Source organism: Caretta caretta, chromosome 2 (genome assembly GCF_965140235.1).
Source record: "Caretta caretta isolate rCarCar2 chromosome 2, rCarCar1.hap1, whole genome shotgun sequence".
In the NCBI taxonomy this organism is placed as follows: domain Eukaryota; kingdom Metazoa; phylum Chordata; order Testudines; family Cheloniidae; genus Caretta; species Caretta caretta.
In genome coordinates this window covers 209,156,704-209,177,169 of record NC_134207.1, presented here as the reverse complement: position 1 = coordinate 209,177,169, position 20,466 = coordinate 209,156,704, and the positions used below count along the sequence as shown (strand labels likewise).

General features: G+C 39.4%; 1 protein-coding gene across 14 annotated transcripts in view; it reads left to right on the top strand.

Annotated features, from left to right (window-relative positions):
• The window catches only part of PALS2 (protein associated with LIN7 2, MAGUK p55 family member), a 130,553-nt gene that overhangs the window by 72,093 nt on the left and 37,994 nt on the right, over positions 1 to 20,466 (top strand). For 7 of the 14 annotated variants that reach the window (XM_075125783.1, XM_075125784.1, XM_048838404.2 and 4 more), the window contains 5 exons: positions 5,787 to 5,905; positions 12,245 to 12,397; positions 14,293 to 14,463; positions 15,622 to 15,774; positions 16,393 to 16,620. In XM_075125783.1, coding sequence (XP_074981884.1) covers positions 5,789 to 5,905; positions 12,245 to 12,397; positions 14,293 to 14,463; positions 15,622 to 15,774; positions 16,393 to 16,620 — 822 coding nt within the window. In that variant the 5' untranslated portion in view covers positions 5,787 to 5,788. Of the gene's footprint in view, positions 1 to 5,783; positions 5,906 to 7,554; positions 7,652 to 12,244; positions 12,398 to 14,292; positions 14,464 to 15,621; positions 15,775 to 16,392; positions 16,621 to 20,466 lie in introns of those variants that run through there. The other 7 variants (XM_048838410.2, XM_048838411.2, XM_048838406.2 and 4 more) reach the window with 5 other exon arrangements.

The window sequence follows — 20,466 nt, the reverse complement described above, 5'->3', positions numbered from 1 at the left end:
AACAGTCCATGATGTATCTGCATAATTTGAACCTTTGGCTTCCTGTTCTTTTGGCCTTGTCTATGAAAGTGGCCTTCCTAATGGTGATCATGTTGGCTATGAAAGTGGGTAAGCTTGGGACTTTCATGGTGGATCCTCTCCACATGGTGTTCCGCAGGCATAAAGTGTTGAAATCGCATCCCAAAGGTCCCCTCTGAATTTCACGTGAATCATACTGCTCGCTTGCCAGGCTTCCACCCAAAACCTAACAGTAATAGGAATGACAGGAAGCTTCACTCTGTGGCTGTGGGCAGAGCTTTAGCCTCCAACTAGCAAAGGGCAAAACCCTTTAGAAAGTCTCCAAGGCTATTCATTTTCGTTACTCAGAGAATGAAAGGAGAAGCTGTCTCTTCTCAAAGACTCTCAAAATAGATTTCAGGGTATATTCTCCACTACTAAGAGCTTATGGAAGTGCCTCCCCATCACGGTATCTGGGCATATTCAACTAGAGCACAAACTGTATGTGTGGCTTTCCTGCAGGGAGTTAGTTCCCCTCTTGGACATCTGTAAAGCAGCAGCTCAAGGCTCCATTCATACATTTACCAGGCATTATGCTTTTGTCCAAGCTTCATCCGTGGTTGCCTCCTTTGGTTCAACAATCCTGTGATTTGCAGCATTCTTCCTTACGTACTCCTCCATCATGAGTACTGCTTGGGAGTCACCTATAGTGCATACCATATGGACCAGCGCTTGAAGAAGTGAAGGTTACTTATTTCTGTAGTAACCGGAGTTTATTTGAGACGTGTGGTCCCGATGGGTATTATTTGCCCTCCTTCCCCTCTGCTCAGATTCTTACTTGAGTCGCAGTAGAGTAGGAACTGGTGAGGCAGCAGGTCCTCACTGCCAGTTATGTCCTCAGTTTAGAGCGTGAGGAAGCACAGGGTGCAGGTGCTGTGGAACACACTGCTATGGAAAAGTCTTCTGGTCTTAGGCACATGGAACATGTGCACTCATAGGGACCGTGCATCTTGAACTCCAGTAACTATATGGTAAGTAAACTCCATTTTCCCATGCTAAAGCCAGCTTAGCATAGCCAATACTGGCATTGTATCAAATTTAAAAATCAATTGAGGCTTAGAAGTAGGGCTACTTCAGGTCTACTAGCACAGCAAAGATCACTAGAAACTGAATATGGTGTCCAGAATAATCTTTCAAAATGAATAAGCCTTCATACGGTAAATACTCTTTTCCTTCACGGCAGCAAGAAAGTTGTGAGCACATCAGGACTTTCAGTTTCTGGGCACCTAGTCCCCTGCATTCATCTCACCTTGGGTAGTTTCTTTTGGAAGTCCCCCTTATGTCAGGAGTTCTTGCTGCAAAAACATTTGAGGTTAGTGGCACAGAGATTGATTCAGCTCTGAGGGATAGATGTCTGAAGTGAAAGGAAAGTCAGAAAACAATATTTAAACAGGATCAACTGTCTTACATATTACCTAAGAGCATTCTCATTTTCTTGGTGCGTCACGGATTTAGCACTTCAGCTACATACTATATTAGTTAATTTATTAAAGAATGAATGGAACTTTACCACTGTAGGTTTAATGCGGTGCCTAGCAGATTTCTAGTGTATCTACTTGTCACAGGATCCTTGGGGTGCAACCTGGGACTGTGGGGGCATTGTGCCCCCTCTGCTCATTATTCTGAGTTGTCTCTCACAATGCCTTACTGGTGGCAAGAAGCAAATCCCTTCAAGTGCTGTTACCACTCAGTACAACCGCATGTGGAGTCCCACACCCAGCTAGATTGCATAAATGCCCCCAGAGTCACTCATGACTCTCACAGAGAAAGGTACCAGCCAAATCCCACCAGCTCCCAGCCTTGTACCTTAGGAATATACTGTCTTGCACTGCTCAAGACCCTTTCTTGAGCAATGCAAATTTATTAATTGGTTCACAACTTCATCAATGAAAAGTGGACATGCACCAGCCTTTGTGACCTGAGCAGATTTGCCAAACACTTCAGACAAACTCTCTGGTAAAGATAAGCAGTAAAACAAGTGTATTGATTACAAAAGCTAGATTTTAAGTGATTATGAGTGATAGGCAAAAAGAGTGGTTACCAAAAAAAAAAAAAGGAAAAGAAAATATAAGCATGCAGTCTAAACTCTCAACCCTGTTAGACTGGGCAATGTCTGAGTCAGGGGTTGGCAACCTTTAGCATGCAGCCCATCACAGTAATCCACTGGCGAGTCGCGAGACATTTTGTTTATGTTGACCGTCTGCAGGTACAGCTCCCAGTGGCTGCGGTTTGCTGTTCTCGGGGTATGGGAGCTGCGGGAAGTGGAGGCCATCATGTTTCAGCAGCTCGTTGTGTCCCTCCGTTCTCATTGTCCGGGAACAGTGAACCGTGGCCACTTGGAGCTATGGGGGGCTGTGCCTGCGGACTGTCAACATGAACAAAATGTCTTGCAGCCTGCCAGTGGACTACCCTGATGGGCTGCTTGCCAAAGGTTGCGGACCCCTGATGTAGATTAAGCAGTTTTTCTCACCTCCCTGGATATTGCAGGTTGGTTACAGTCTTTAATACACAGGCTTTTTCCCTCTTAGCTTGTGGACCAGTCTCTTCAGCTCCGGCATTCTCATTGCCTTCCGCGTAGGTGGGGGAGAAGAGAGAGGACAAAGCATGCGGCCATTGTGTTGTGTTTTATATCCTTAGTTCATGTGACTGGAGAACATATGTCCAGGCATGTCTGTTGGGCATTGCTAAGTCATCAGGCAAGGTTGAGCAATTCCCTTGGTGTGGCCTTGTGCAAGTGAGTCATTGAATTGTAAGTCTCTTGCTGGACAATGGCTGATGTTTGTTCAGCACCCACCTGAGCGCGGGTTATCCCCCTTCTTACTGTCTTTGGGGAGCTAGTATCTGGGTGCTTCCTAAACTCTCAGCATATTTTAATGAGAAGCATACAGTGCAATTCTCATAACTTCATATGCATTAATGGTATACATATTTAGATGGAACAGTGGGTTTCAGCAGATCATAATCTTTCCCATGATACCGTACATGGCATGCTTTATATGCAATATTACAATTAGATACAAATGATGAATATGGGGGTTGCAGGGCGTTCCCCCATGGTGTAGAGTGTCGCAGTGTTGCTTTCAGGACTTAATCTGCCCTGGAGAGGGGACAGGTGGTGGTAGTTTATTTTTTTATACAGTGCTGTGGTACACATGGTGCTTCAGTCATTTAAGAACAGTCCTGGCCCCAAATAATTTACAGTCTGCAAAGGCAAAGTATGCCCAATAAATGTGGAAAAGGATACAGATTGTCAGCCTAAAGAGCTCCTAGTATTTCAAAAATTGTTAGAACACCCATATGACGGACTTTAAAGAGAGAGAGAAGAAGGAAACTGATGCATCGTATCGCTAATAAGTAACTAGTGCTGTTGTCCACATATGATGATTGCTTCTGTTTGTAAAACACATAATTTGTCAGAATTTTGTGGAATAAATTCTTAATCTTAGGACAAGTGTTAACTATGAAATGGCACTGGCATAGATGTGTAATTTTGTGGAATCTGGTGAGCTCTGCACAGTTTATTCGTAAAGCAAAGAAAGCATATTATTGTAATTTAGCATTTATGATCCCAACACTGTATGACACATAGTACACCAATAAAAATGCTAGATAGAAGCACTTGTATACTTGTGCAAATGTATTTATTTTATGCCAGAAAACCAGCATTAAGAGAATGTTACAGTTGTGTAGTTAGAGCAGTAGTTCCCAAACTGGGGTTCATGAAATTTTACAGGGGGTTCTCGGGGGAAAAAATTCCCTCATGGTGGACAGAGCTGTCCCTGGGAGCCTTGGGCAGTACGACTTCCAAGAGCTAAGCAGATCAAAGCAAGCATATCTATCACACTGAGGAGATTTAAACTTCAAGACTCCTTATAAAAAATGGAAAGGGAGGTGGATATTTCTTGCTGTTTTTAAAATTAAATAGGCAGCTAGTATTGTTTTTAAAATTATTATGAAGAACAAGTTTAAGCTTTGTTGTAACATGTGGTGTTTGCCTGGACTGCTCAAGAGCTGAATGCTTGTGTAAGAGGAACTCTGAATTGGCTTCTTAAATACCTTCATGCTGTTTCACATCTGATACTCACTGATGAAACATAGAAGCCTTGTCTTATAACAGGCTTATTCAAAGTGATACAAGCTATGAAAGTGAGATCTTGGAAGAGTGTTGCCATTTTCATAATGTAATAAAAATACTGTAATGATTAAGAATAATAAATAGTGTGTAATAAGCATGTCATAAAAACAAAAATTTTATATTTCCAAGATCACTGCTTTTATAATTTATACTCAGGTAAAGGAGAAAATCTCTGGAAATAATAATTTTAGGAGAGGGTTCGCGAGACTTTACATTTTAGTGAAAGGGGTTCACAGATTGTTAAAGTTTGGGAACCACTGTGTTAGAGAATTTGGAAGTCATGAAATGTGAGTGCAATGTTGTTTTGCCAACTTGAACTGGAATGGGTGAAGAGGGATTTAACATGTAACTCTTCATAGGGGCTTTTAAAAAACATATGGGCTATGTAGAGTTTGATTTGGTTGTTTTTAGTCATTTTTGTTTTGCTGACTTAAATACGGTATGCAGCATGAAGCTCACAATGTGGTTACCGACAGCGTTTGTCTCTCAGCTAAAGATTGGAAATAATATATTGCTGTCAGAATCTATGAAAGCATAATGTAACTGTCATTTCCCTCCTACTCATCCTTTCAAGGAGAATTCACTTTCTTAAAGTAAATGGGGGTGGGGGTGTTATTACAAAATATGGTTATAGCAGACTTTTTCAAATATTAAAAATGGTCCACAAACCCTGTTGATTGACAGAAGCTACTGTACTTCAGGATAGCATTTAATTGTGTTAAGTAGAATGTTTTAATAAAGAGTGGCCAGTAAATATTTTCATGAAATGGATTTTTCTAGGAAGGATAGATATCAGCGTGTAGGTGTTTTAAATACCATCCATTCTGTACAGTTGTTGTTACATAATGAAAGCTATTGTGAAAAGCCATGAAGAAGTAATGCAGATTAGGAATACATTTCTGTGTGGGAGGAAAGGGTATGTGTGTAGTTTTCTGACTTTTTTTTTTGCAGCCTGTGGTCCATTGTAGTATAGTAGCTTAACGATTATTATTTAGAAAAAATTGTGTTGAACATTAGCAAGCCCATGTGTACATGCAAATGTCAGAATTGTTCAACTATACACAAGTGTACAGGTACCACATTCATATGTTTGTACCTGCAGTATGTGTGGACATGTGCACATGAGGGCTGAAAACATTTCTTGAATGTCCAAAGAAAAGAGAAATAGAAGGAAAACAGCCATTAATACACATTACATTTAATAATATGTGCAAGTGTGTCTCCAAGGATATAACGTATAGCATATACTCATTTATGTATTTCTTGACACCTTTAAACACTAGCAAATGTTGGAAAAATGTGCTGCACCTGGCTTCAAAGCAATTGCATTGGTAAAATTCTAGGTGGATCGCAAAAAAAAATCTTATTTTCTGTCCAAGCCCCTTTCTTTGTAAATGCAAATGGAATGTTGGCTGCCCCACACTCACTCCAATGTGCTATATAAAATATCTGCAGTAATTCCACTGGAGCAATCACTACATCAGTAGTCTCTAAACATCTGAGATGTCTTATGAATATTGGGTTTTAGTTGTATTTCAGTTTTTAAAGGCTTGTCCAGAGTATTTTTGTCATTACTGTTTCTTTTTATCAGCAGCAATGCAGCAAGTTTTGGATAATCTTACTGATCTGCCCATATCAACAGGAGCTGAAGAAATAGACCTTATTTTCCTCAAAGGAATTATGGAGAACCCTATTGTAAGATCACTTGCTAAGGTATTTTGATGTATTGATAGCTTTAATTAAATTTGACACTTTGCATATTTTTACTTGGAATATTGTCAAGTCAAGAAGTCTGACTGGTAGTATAAATTAATTTTATCCAGAGCATATCTACCACTGGTGGACTTAAAGGAAATTGTGAGAACAGATTTAATCTTGGACCTGCTTGACTTGATCCTTTCTCCATCTATTGAACTCAGTTTCATTTCTAGCATTTAGAAAAGGGATTGGAATATGGAGGATGAAAATAAGTTTATTTATCATTAGTATTATCAAAGAGCCTAGGAGTCCCAGTCACGAACCAGGATCCTACTCTGCTGGGCACTGTACACACAGAACAAAAAGAGCTTGCAATCTAAAAAAAAGAAATTTTTAGATAGATATAGACAGACCAACAGGTAAGTACAAGAAACATTACTAGTCAGTGTGATAGGCTGTAGGCTCAGCACACCAGCAGCCTTACCATTGTCAGGTTTTTGTACACACATCATCAAAGGAGAATTTTAAGGAGGGAATTGAGGGAGAATGAGTGAGTTTTGTAGATGTCATGGAGCCTTTCTTCCAAGCATGAAGGGATAAAACACAAAGGAGGTTGTTTGAAAGGTTGTTGGTGCTGCACAACATTTTGATTAGTTTTATATCATTCTAGTTTTTTAATGTGGCACACACAAATGGATTAAAAACTGGCTGACAGGTCTCAAAATGTAATCGTAAATGGGGAATCATCATTGAGCAGGTGTATTTTCAGTGTGGACCAGCAGGAATTGATTCTTGTCCCTATGCTATTTAACATATTTATCAATGACCTGGAAGAAAACAAAATAATCACTGATAGTTTGCAGTTGACACAAACATGGGGGAGGGGTAAATGAAGAGGACGAGTCAGATTCAGGGTGATCTGGATGGCTTGGTAAACTGGGTGCTAGCAAACATTGTGTGTTTTGATAGAGCTAAATGTAAATGTATACATCTATGAACAAAGAATATAGGACATATTTACAGGATGGGGCACTCTATCTTGGGAAGCAGTGACCCTGTAAAAGATTTGGGGGTTGTGGGAAGTAATCAGCTGAACATGAGCTCCCTGTGTGACACTGGGGTCAAAAGAGCTAATGTGATCCTGGGATGCATAAACAGGAGAACGTCGGGTAAGAATAGATGTTATTTTTGGCAGTGGTGCAACCATTGCTGGGATAGTGTGTGTAGTTCTGGTGCTCACAGTTTAAGAAGGACGTTGATAAACTGGAGAGTAGTCAGAGAAGACCACACGAATGATTAAAGGATTAGAAAAATGCCCTATAGTGATAGACTCAGAGCTCAATGTGTTTAACTTAACAAAGAGAAAGATAAGGGGTAACTTGATTGCAGTCTATAAATATCTACGTGGGGAACAAATATTTAATAATAAGCTTTTCAATCTAGCAGAGAAAGATGTAACATGATCCAGTGGCTGGAAGTTGGAGCTAGACAAATTCAGACGGAAAATAAGGCATAAAGTGACAATAATTAGCCATTTAAACAACTTGCCAAGGGTTGTGGTGGATTCTCTATCACTGCCAAGTTTCAAATCAAGTTTGGATGTTTTTCTAAATGATATTCTCTAGGAATTATTTTGAGGAAGTTTTATGACCTGTGTTATACAGGAGGCCAGACTAGATGATCCCAGTGGTTCTCTGGCCTTGGAATCTATGAAAATTTAACAAGTGGGCAATGGAGGCTGGCATCATGAGCCGATGGAAGGTAGGAGTTGATTTGGCAAATTCCTGTGTTTTAGGAACTTCAGATACCGAAAATATGGTAAAATTATTTATGAAGACAATTTCAAAATACTCAAAATTTCAAGATTTTCAGTATTTAGTATTTATATAGTACTATTCTACTGTCTCCTGTCGCATCTCATCCGGTTTGTCTTTGACCAAACGTACATTGTGATCCACACATATGAGAGATTGTGCCTGTATAGAGCCACTCTGAAGTCAGTGGGGCTCCATGCAGGCACAGAAACCCACCCACATGGATCACTATGGTGCAGCCTAGAGAGAGAGGTGTAGAGAGAAACAATGGCAGTATGCTGCTGTTAGTAACAAGAATGGAGTGAGAAAAGATTAGAAAATAACACAGTTTATGTGTAATTTAACAAGAGTGAGCCACTTCTAGGCTAAAGTGGCGGCAACTCTATGCAAAAGTACTGCAGGGGTCTCAAAAAGTGGATGCTCACATTCCGTATCTACTGCATACAGATTTAGAGCACAGGTACAGTGGTTGGCTTTCAAATGTGAATTGTATATCTCCACTTTTATGTTAAATTTGATACTTTATTTTTTTATCACCAGGGAGGGGGTGCTTTAGAAACAAGCTTCTTTTTGCTCCTTTGGCAAGAGCTTCTGTTCTCTGGCAAATTACAGTCTAAGAGCTTGTCTAGGAGAACAGTTAAAGACAAATCTACAGTGCTAGTGTGCCACACAGTAACTCAGTGTGGATCCTGCTACTGCATGCCCTTTGATCTACTCTACTTTGAAATGGGAGTAGATCAAAGCACACTAGGGAACTTTTAGTGCACAGGAGCAGAGTCCTCACGGACAATTACTGTGTGGCATTCTAGTGCTCTGTAGATGTACACCTCAGCTTGCAGCGCACTGTTATCTAGATGAGCCCTAAGGCAGTTTTTTTAATGGTCAAGTTGCAAATGCAAAAGAGAGAAACTATAATGGAAATGTTTACACTTTTGATTATGGGCATATCTCCACTAGAAAGCTGTATCACTTTAACTATACAATCCCCTAGTGTGGATGCAATTATATCTGGGGGAAATGAGTACAGTAAATTTTTGTTAGATTTTTTTTAATGCAAATTGTCATTGCAAAATGTTACTAATTATAAGATCAGTATTATTGTCTTTTAGCTACTGTAAAAGCAGTATTGGGTACAGTGGTAGATGGTTATATAATCTGTATGGTATTTGCAAAATACATTTAAAAAACAGCAGCACCATAACATTTCTTTATTCTTTTAAGAGTGATGTGTATGTCTGGCTCAAAATTCTCAGTGAGCCTTATAATAAACAGGATTATTTAGTCAATGACCTGACTTTTTTTCTTTAAAATAGAAAAATAACTGAAGCTTTGTCCTTTCTGTGTTAAATAAGCTACTTCAGAGGTTAATTAATTACAAATATTGGGGCTTGCTTAATAGAATTTACAGGTAAGAATGGATTCTTACCTGTAAGTTCTACTTGTTGAATTCTACTTACTTCATGAAAAATCGTTTCAGAAAAAACATACAGATTTTTCCATTTTTATAGCAAGATTAAATTTAAACATCTGCCTTTGACACACTGCCTCTACACAGCCCCACTGAGAAGTGGTTTTCCTAGGCAGATACTAAAGGACCCATATTAAAGCAGTACTTGGCAATTGGATATGTGCACTTGTCCATCGGGCTCCATATATTGTGGGTATACATTGTTCGCTCCCTGTAAGGGTGTCTCAGTTCTCTCTGTACCAACCAGTGATCATGAATCAATCCTTTTGCTGACTTCTGTTTGTTAAAATTACTGTAAATAATGTTAGTAGTTTATATAGTGTTGAGCATCTTAATTTTTTTGTTGGTTTCCTTGGGAAATTCCCAGCTTCTGATGAGCACTGCTGAGTTTAGGGAAGGACTTTGTCTAAGGCAGTACATCTGTAAGTCTTTTCAGAAGAGGGATGAAGAGGCCCAACAGAATTTTCTAATTTTCGTTAGAACTTGCCTTTACAAGGGGATCTGGAAGCTCATGAGCCTGTTATCCTCCGCTAAAAAGGCACTGGAAGTGCAGTTTATTAAGCCTGCCTCAGTGTCAAAGTCTGATATCACATCACTGGATTTCAAAGTTGTCCTCTGGGTTATCATTAAAGAATGACAACATAAGCTAAATGACTTTATAAGTCTTAAGATCCAGTCACTCTGAATGGAACTGGAAAAAGCATTTTCCTGGGGTCTTTAGGTTAGAGGTTGTTCAGCACAGAGGAGAAGAGCTCTGACAGGACTTCAGCCATCTGATCTGCTCAGCCTTTATTGTGATTGGCCTTCCTGAATCCTAGGTTGTAGAGATGTGTCTCAGGTTCTGCATTAGATTGAGCAGTAATCCACAGTGTGGTTATAGACACCTTTCTCTTATATTTATGGGGGAAAGGAGCCTTTTATGAAAAAATGCTTTTTCTCCACTTATTCTTATTGCCAGGGTAGTGTGGAAGATTTGGCAGGAGAAAGCCAACATGGAACTGACAGACCTGGTTCTCAGGACATATTGCTCAGTCCATCAGATCATCCTTTCACTCTTTCTCTTGAGTCCGGATTTCTTGTCTCAGCAGAGCAGTTTATGCAGACTTCATGTCCCTTCATAGCTGTTGATTTTCAAAGCAAGATGACTTTACTTGTCTGAGGTGATCCAGTCAGTCAGAGATCAAAAAGCAGCCTCATAGGGGGTGACAAAGTTAGAACTGGCTTAAAATTGCTCAAGGCAGATGCTTTGACATGGTGGTTATCTGATTCCAATTGTCTTGGACTTTGTCCTATCTCTGGTATCACTGAAGCAATTCTTGGCAACTGTTCATATTTACATGGCTGCTAGTGAGAGTCAGCAATTCTTATGATAGTTCACAAAGAAGAAATGTCCTTAGGCTGCACCCCAAGTTTCTGACCAAAATTATATCTCATCTCAATAAGTCAGTTTCTCTGCCTGTGTTTTTTCCCCAGAGCCCAATATCTGCTGTTGGGAAGGAAAGTTGAGATGGTTAGGAACTCTTAGTTATTACACTATACTCCTGATTACCCAAATAGCAGGGGGGACGCAGATTTCATTCAGATAATTGGGAGTTTGGACAAAATGGAGAGGGCAGGAGCTGTTCAGCAGTGGGGTGGCCTCCTTGGCTTCTGGGGGTGGCTCCTCCTCACAGTCCTAGCCAGAGGGTAGAGGGGGGTCTCCGCTTTTCCCCATTAGAAGTGCGGCCTTCTGCCTGCACCTTGCGCCTGCAGGGGTCAGGTATCACCAGCTTTGCAGTGGTCCGAGCTTTCTGCAGTTCCACTGTCATAGCACCACTTCACCCACTCTCATGATAGCAGAGCTGCATAGGGCTACCTGTGCTGCTGCAGGAGTCATTCCACATCATGGTGGCCTCCCCTGTGGCCAAGGTTTGTTGTCATCGCCCTCCTGGCCAGGGGTCTTTGCTCTATTATCAGAATCTCTGCATTATCCAAATCCCTTTCTTGGCCCCTAGCATAGATTCAGGCCCTCTGCAGCTGGGGGACAAGGAAGGGATTCAGATAATGAGGATAATAAGGTTTTGGCTAAATGGAGTATAATGTATTTAGAGGAAATTCAGACTATGAAGCCCAGTCATTAGAGGGGAGAAGAAAAACTCCTAAAAATCTCTGCACAGAGACTAGGTGGATGAGGTGCTACATCCAGTCATGTATGAAGTAGTTGATGTTCCCACATCTGAATGCCTTAGGATTTGCTCTGTGAGGAAATGGCAGCCGCTATGACACATCTCTTCTCTACTGAAGGGCTAGCAATGTTCCCCTGTTAGAAATCTGTAGGACTGCTGTGTGGACTTGGTTCACACGTTCTCAAATTGCTGTTCTCTTGACACTGCGTCAAGAGCAGATGCTGGTTTCAGAAGGACAATGCTTCAGTCATTGTATAACTAGCAGACGTCCTCAGACCTTCTTTTCAAGGAGGTCACTGCTAACTAGGGTGACCAGATGTCTCGATATTAAGGACTTTGTGTTATATAGGAACTATACCCCCTACTCCCGAAAGAGAGTCCCAATTTTTCATACTTGCTATCTGGTTACCCTACTGCTAACTAGTCTCTTAGAGTGGGACTCAGTGACAGAAATGTCCAGGATCAAGCAAAAGAGTTACCAAGGCAAACTCTTGTTCTCTAACTGTATTGCCTTCATAAAGCAACATTGATCCTCCCTCTTCCTCTCTGTTTCAGAGCCCAGCCCTTGTAGCACTTCTAGAGGTAAAGAGAAACTGAAAGATTGTTCAGAGATGGTGGGCTATTAGACTGTTGTGTAATATAGAGCTTGGGGGGACACGTGTACACACACACGTCAGTCCAGTGCTGCTTTAAAATGAGGGTTCTGTGGCCAAGTGGTTAAGCACGCTAATCCTGCGGTGAGGCTGTGAAGGCAAAACAGCAGATTTACTTTAGATAAAGTGCTCTTTTTACTCTTGATGAAAAGATAAATCAGGAAATAAAATTAATCACAGGGCTAAATGTATTAAAAGTACTGTTGCAACTCATTGGCTATCATTAATATAATCTTGTTTTTAATCTCTCACAGGCTCATGAGCGACTGGAAGATTCTAAACTTGAGGCTGTCAGTGACAACAACCTGGAGCTAGTGAATGAAATTCTTGAAGACATCAGTCCTTTAATAAACAAAGATGAAAGTATTGCAGAATTAGTTGGTATACTCAAGGAACCTCATTTTCAGGTATCATTTTTTTTCAGTTTGCATATTTAAATATGTTACCACTTAATGTATCAACATATGCATATTGATCTAACTAGAAGGAGTGGAAAAAATCATTTTAACCCCTCCAGCCAAATAAGGAGGAAGAATTTGGAAGAAACACCACAGTCTTTTTTTCACCAAGAGTAGAGTTAAAGAGAAATAGGATAAAACCAAAACGAAAAAAGACCACTTGGAGGGATTAGGTATATATGATGATTTCATTTTGATCAAAGCATATTATACATTCCTTGATATATTCTCAAATCTGTCTCTAGCCAAGCACTTGCAATTCTTTCTTCTCCTGGTCCAAATTTGCTGTGCTCAGGGGGATGATGTATATTACGTACAGATTTGACATCCTTTCACCTGGAAACTTAGTTCTGCACTGTCAGCTAAAGAATCTTTTTTTTTTTTTTTAAAACTGGTCACACTGTTGCTCTTGCATACAGGGTTTTTGTGTTTTGGGGTTTTTTTTAACTGGACAGTTTTATGCTTCAAAAGTTACACAAGATCTAAAAGGATTTCCCTAACTTTTATTTTACTCTGGACTTTTTATCTTAATTTGGATTTACTTTTCTCCACTGCTGTGGTGTGTTTGGCAGACATTTAACTACACCATTATTCCAGCATCCTATCTCTGACTATAGCCAGTAGCAGGCTATTCACAAGAAGGTGCAGGAAACCCCTTATTCGTAAGTCTGTGGCCTTCTCTCATCCCTCAGAAAAAGTTTCTTCAGGAAAGAGGTATTGTACATTTCTGCCTATTAAATCATTAATAGTCTAGGAATTGCACTTGATGTGAGCTATGCCCTCTACATATTCCCAAACAAAAAACTGTCAAAGCAGAGTTAAGGTTGAGCGTATGTATCACTTAAGGGGAAAAAACATAACCTGGATGATGATGTCCTACCAAAACCAAGCACTACAAAATCAGGAAATTCAGAGCTAAGGTAATACTTAAGCGATCCAAAATGTTAAAGTAAGAAATTCACAGTTATGGCACTGAAACCACCTTATCCATCATCTCTCATTCATCACCGAAAGATCAACTCCAGCCTCCCTGGCTCACTTGTTAAATTTTCAAACAAGCATCTTCTCCTATGTTGCCCCTTTCGCTTATGAGTTTTTCCCCCTAAATATCTGAAAAGCTAACTCATTATCTTCCTTAAGATTCCTCCTTTGGACTCTCCTCTGTGGTGTTATGTACAAAAGCTTGACAATGGTTAAGCTGCTAGTGTACTGAGCCCGCAGCTTCTTGCGCTGACCAATAATGTCCCTTGTGTCCTTGTACTTTCCTATAGGCTTGTCTGTATACCTCTATCATCTTTTCTTTCATTTAGATTGTTAAACTCTTTGGGGCAGGGAATGTCTTTGTTCCGTGTGTGTACAGGGCCTAGCACAGTGGGGTACTGGCCCAGGACTAGGGCTCCTAGGTACTGTGATCATACAAAAAATAATAACCTTAACTCTGCCCTGTAGTAACATTGTTAGATTATTATGATTAAGGGATCTTAGCATTTTGTGCCACCACATTAGGTTAAACTGATTTTTAAAGAGCATATTAGAATATTTTTTCATAATTTACCCCTCGTGGTGTCATGAGGATTCTGACTCTCCCTTTGCAGAGATTCCTACACAAAAACCCACTTACTCAAGTTTTGAGCAGAGGACCAGGTAAAAGAATAGCTCCCAGTCCTGTAACTGCCAGGTTCAGTCACAAGCAAATTGGTGGCAGCAGTTAAAGCAAATTTTTGCTGGCCCTTCAAGAGGCTCCCAGGAACCTGTAGCCCCTATCTTCTGCTTCCACAGCTGGACCTGAAGTTCCTTTTTCTCTGTTATGTCTGTTTCGCTGTTTCCCTGTTTGTGGCACACAGGCTCCTGAAGCATCCCATGTGAGTTGCTTGAAGGCCTCTGCTTTCTGTGTCCATGCTCTGGTAGGCCTCTGGAAGCTGCAGCATTCGAGTAGTACAGCCTGGCCTAGCTACTGGTCCTATCCTCTGCCTACCCCGGCTGTGCATGTGGCCCTACCAGAGCCACCATCCATGGTATCTTGTACTCTGCTTTTTCTATCCAACTACTTAATGTGATGCCTGTCAGTGGCCTTGCCTGTGACTAGAACTCCAGGATGTCTTTTTGTGAAATAAACTGCCACTATCCTACTTTAAGGCGAGGTAGGATTAAGGGCCATTCTACTCCACCAACTTGTCAAGGGCCCATATTTCCTCTCCCTGCCTCTACCAATGAGACTCCCCTGAGCTCCCTTTCTGACGGAGCCTGGTACTTCCATCTCATGGGAGTGAATTATTGCCAGGTTATACAGATGTGGGTTGGAGTACCCTTCTTGTTTCCATGTTTTCCACGTAGGCCTGAAGTCACTATAATCTGTCCCCTAGAGTCTGGTCTTTTGCTTTGTCTAGCAAACCTAGATTTATGTTGATTTTTCATAATTGTTAGAAGATTAGATTTTTTAACGAAAGGTACCTTAAAACTATAAAGTAAATTGTTTTCCAAAGGTATTCATTATAAGATTTCAATATTTGTTTGTGTGTCCATGTATGTAGACTGGGAAGAACTCCTTTAGTTCAAAGTTCTGATCACTTGTTTCCAGCAAGTGGAGTTACCTCAGTTTACATATATCCCAAATCATATATGGGACTATAATTCAGGTTCTTGTAAGTAGAAACCACACACTTCTTGCAAAATCACTAGAAACTCTTATAAACCTAGGACTTACAATTCTGCGTAGTTTTAGCTTTTTAGTGGGGGATTGTTCATTTTTTACTTCCACCACTTTGTGTTCATGAGCCTCCAGGAACCTAATGTGACTGCTCAGATACTTCCTTATTAGTCAAAGAAGAAGAATATTTTAGGGTGTCTGCACGCACGTTCATGCGTGAGAGTTCACCTGGTCCTATTCGACCCCATATTTACTCTGTCTCCTACAACTGCTTACAGTAAATAGTGTTTATGTGAGTAGTCCCATATTTGTTCACATAGTATGGTGATTAAGTCATGTAAATACTTACTCATATGTCCCAAAGAAGTCTATTTAAGTGTTACTGTATTCTAAACAAAACAAGGGTTGCAAAATCTAGGCTTAAAGGTTTTGTAGCAACTTATTTAGGTACTGAATTGTCATTTAATAACCAATACCTTCCATAGATATTAATAGTAAACCTGCTTTATTCACTCTTCATTTACAGTCACTCTTGGAAGCCCATGATATTGTGGCATCAAAGTCTTATGATTCCCCTCCTTCTAGCCCAGAAATTAATAGTTCTTCAGTGAACAACCAGGTAGTACCAGTAGATGCCATTCGTATACTTGGTATTCACAAAAGAGCAGGGGAGCCACTGGTAAGTAAATGTAATTAGGTGTTCTGTCTTTCACCTAAACAGTAAGAGAAATATTTTTGATGTTTTGAATTTTCTACATTGTTCTTATTATTTCTCTTTATTCATACTGGTGTTTATAATTTTTATATTGAGTAATCCCATTGATTATAATGTGCACTATAACATTTTCAAAATCAGTTTGACAGGAGATGCAAGAATGAAAGGCTAAAATCTGAAGATACATGACCATTCTCCCACACTTTTCTCTTCAAGGACAAATGATGACCTTGTCATTAGGCAGGATGATATGCCTAGCATAAGTGATATGAAGAAACTTTTTTTGAATATTTGGTCCTATTAAGGAATGACAGAACTTAGTGAAATCAAGAGCAAATGATCTGACCGGTGTATGCTTACGTATCAACTTCCCGTCCGGAGTACATATGATTTGCATTTATTTCACTTGGACCATGCATATTTATTACATAATACAGTGCAATAATGTCAGTATGTTAACAATTTGTTCTGTGGTCACTATTAAAAAGTCAGCAGTAGTAGTAATTGTTAGAACAAAATTTAAGGTGAAACTCAAACAGTGATATTAAACTAAGTAATGGTGTTACTCAATGCTTCCTTTAGGGTGTTACATTTAGGGTTGAGAATAATGATCTAGTAATAGCACGAATCTTGCATGGCGGAATGATAGATCGACAAGGACTTCTGCATGTGGGTGACATCATTAAAGAGGTGAATGGCCATGAAGTTGGAAACAATCCAAAAGAACTACAAGAACTACTGAAAAATATTAGTGGCAGTGTCACTCTGAAAATTCTTCCCAGTTATAGAGACACTGTTATTCCTCAACAGGTCAGTAACATGATATTTTCATTGCTTCTGCCAGAAAACGTTTTATTTAGTGGTGTTATAATAATCTTATGTATTATAAATTACTGAAGGAATGGAAACAAAAGACTTCTCTCTATTTTGTTTTCTTACTTTGTGCATTTGACTGCACTCTTTGTATAGTCACTTTAACTCTTCCCCTGCATAGTCAGTCAGTTTCCCCTTTGTCTGGGTCTTTCCCATACAGTAGAAGAGGAAGAAAAAAGATTGTTTTAAAAGAGAAAGGAATATATAACTAAACCCACAAAAGTTAACACAGGGGCTGAAGTGTAAGTGTAGTATCTTTAATTCTCTTTAAAAAGAACTAGATTAAGTTGTCCTTTAAATGATAGACACAGGATATATCATGTAATGTAAAGCTGCTATATAGCTGGCTGAAATTTTGAAAAAAATGAACATTTTGAAGAGTGACAATTTTTGGATTAAATTTTGAAGTAATTTTTTTTTACTGTTTTTGACTGTGTTTGCTACCATTTTCTCATGTAAAACAATGAGGTACAGGTATTTCCTTCTCTTCGTTTGGAGCATTTGGTAGTAAACACAGATACTGCAGATAAACTGGAGAATATAAATATCTGGCCCCATAGATACCATGGTAATTGGTGTCTTAAAATGCCTCCTACTGCTTCTTAATGAGGTAGGTTGCTTCAAATATTAAAAGATGGTCAAATAAAGGAAGGTTCACATAACAGGATTTTAACCAGACAAAACCTGATGAGTATACAACTGAGCTATGGATTCTTTTTTATTGAGAAACATAGCACATAAAGAGTGTGCTTAATGTTATATGGTATTCCTTTACTAATATAAATAACATTTTGGTCTTAAACTTTTGTTCTGGGAACGTGTGCCCATTTCATATGTTTATATCTGTCCTCTTAAGTCCTTCATATTGACACATAGGATAGTGTAAAGACCTTTTAGCCAATTAACAAAGACGAAGGTTTATTTGCTTTATAGTGAGCATAAAGCTGGGGTTGCATGTGCCTCACTATCCAATAATTCTAATTTGATTTCATACCAAGAATTCCCTAAATCCCTCACATCTTCATATTTCTGTCAATTGAGTGGTAAAAGTAATAGTCCTTTGCATCTGCATAATGTCTCTTTATTAGAAGAGCTCAGCTGCCTTAAAAGGATGGGTAGGTAGCAGTTTCTCCATTCACAGATGGGGAAAGTGAAGTACAGAGAAATTAAGTGACTTACTCATAGTCACTCAACAAGTTTGGTGAAGGGTCAGCACACTAGAACAGATACTGTATCCTAACCTGTATGAGAGAGCCACTCTTCTGGATTTGCGGTTTATATAGATTTCTGGTAGATCCATGTTAACGTTCTGCAAATACAGGTTCTTGTCCTTCCATGATACCTACAAATAGGAAGTTCTATATAAATGCTTAGTACTGTTTATTTAATGGGTGTTTCAGGTTCTAGCATATCAAAAAGCTGTATTGCTGAGCTTAAGAGATCCAAACAGTATAATACAATGCAAAATAAATCTCGTATTGTTCCACATCCTATCCTGGCTTTTATCACATATTTATCCACCAGCCAAATTCCCTTTTAGGGCAGTTGGCTTCATAAAGCCAATAAACTTAGTTAACTAAGTTGTGAATGCAAACAGAGTAGTATTTTAGTACTGGCTTTCTGATTCTACTAGTAGTGACCCATACATATTCTAACAATTTGTGCACTGATTGTGAATTCCTACAACACAGATTACAAAGTGGGGTGTGTCTGTTCGTGGCATTACCCAGGGTGCAATCTGGACTGTTGAACAGCCGTGTCCCCTCAATTGTCCAGCCTGGGGTGCCTTTTATATTGCTCACGCACAGCCTCCAGCATGTAAATTACTCCCAGCTATCCTGTGTGAGTGCTGTGGCGAGCCACTCTTGAATTACACTGCAGAACAACACCAGTTCCAGATTTCCCCCCAGAAATGTGCATCTTGTACTGCCGAGCCCTCTCCTGGACAACACAAGCTCATATAAAGTCGTTCATTTTATTAATAGAAAATGATATGTACAAACCCTGTTACCTCAAATGAAGTTTCCAAAACACTTCAGTCCAAGCACACTGGTCTAGATAAAACAATAAAACAAGTTTATTAACTACAGAGAGATTTTAAGTGATTACAAGTAATGAGGCATAAAAGTCAGAATTGGTTACAAAGAAATGAAAGGCAAAACGCAACTAATACCTAACATAATCAGCTAAGTGAATTCAAAGCTAGGGTCTCTCTCATCACATGTTCTAGAAGTCTTACTGGCTGAGTCTTTCCGTCAGGATCTCTCCTCCTCGTCCAAAGCTATTTACTTTGTTCTTCAAGTGTCGTCGATGTCGTGAGTAAAGATGAAGGGAGATTTGGGGGTGTCTGTTCCCCATTTTTATATCTTGTTCTCTTCTTTGAGAATCAGGAGACAGAAAGTCTGTGGGGATGGGAACCTCCAGCTATTTCTTTGCAAGATGTAAATTTCTCTCACCCTTTTTTCTGCCAAAGAATGGCCACTGAATCAGGTGATGGTCTTTTTCATTTTTTTGACACCTGATTTGAAACATTAGTTTGCCTTTTGTCTCTGAGGAACTGGTTTGTGGTTGCTATTAGTAATATCATAGAGTAGAATCATATAACGTTGCATACAATGTTGCCACACGTATTTTACCTGGATAATAATGACCAGCAAATTTTGAGTTTTCAAATAATACCTCACAAGGCATACTTTGTCCAAAATGTATCATAGTCTTGAAAAAGGAATGAACGCAGGGGTGCAGACTATCACGCTCTTGTAAACCAGTTTGCCTGTCAAGCCCTGAAGGCTTTATATATTCTGTTATAGCCTGATTTCTATATGTTAGGAAAATCAGGCTTTCTGCTGCAATTCCTGTATTTTTTATTTTGTTTAAAATCTTGAGCTGAAACAAATGCCCAATTGTCAATTTTTGGTAATAGATGATTTTCTTCTTTTGTCTTTTATTTTTTGTGGAATTGTAAATGTCAGTAACTGAATCTTATTTGTATATAGTAAAGAAAAGAAAATGGACATATTTAACAATTAAGAGTTGAGTAAGATTAGTCTCTTGATCCACCATGTCTTCTCTTACTTGAACACTTCTTTTCCTTTTCAAAATCCACGTTTCACATGTATATCTATAGTTAATTTAAGTAACTGGAATTTTATTCATTGGGGGTAAAGAGGGCTGAAGAATGCACCTTTATTTAAGGTGCTATACACAGAACTCTCACTCTTGGGTATCATGTTCCCTTGAGCAACTGGTGTTACTCCTTACCAAAATAATCAATACCTCATTTAGGAAGGAATCTTTCCTTCCTCCTTCAGATATACAATAGTTCAACCTCCATTGAAGAAATCCACTTTAGGTACTTCAGATTTAGCTTAATTACCAGCCAGTATCAAATCTTTTGTTCCTGAGCATAGTCTTAGAGAAGAAAAAGGCCAATTTACAAGCCCAGGACCTAGGATCAAAACTGCTTTAGTGGCACTGATGAATGACCTCCTGCTGTGCATGGTTGGAGAGCAGACATCCATTCTGATCCTCCTGGACCTTTCTGCACCATTCAGCACTGCTGATCATGAGATACTGCTGTCCCATCTAAGAAAAGAAACAAGGATCCATAAGAATGTGCTAAAATGGTTTAAGTCCTTTGTCAAGGGACGCACTCAAAGCACAGTGATGTGAAGCAGCATCTCTGCCACCAGGTCCCTCATTTGTGGAGTACTACAAGGATAAATTTTCTCTGATCTAGGCAAACTGGTGAGAATTCATGGATTCAAGTGCCAACAATATGCA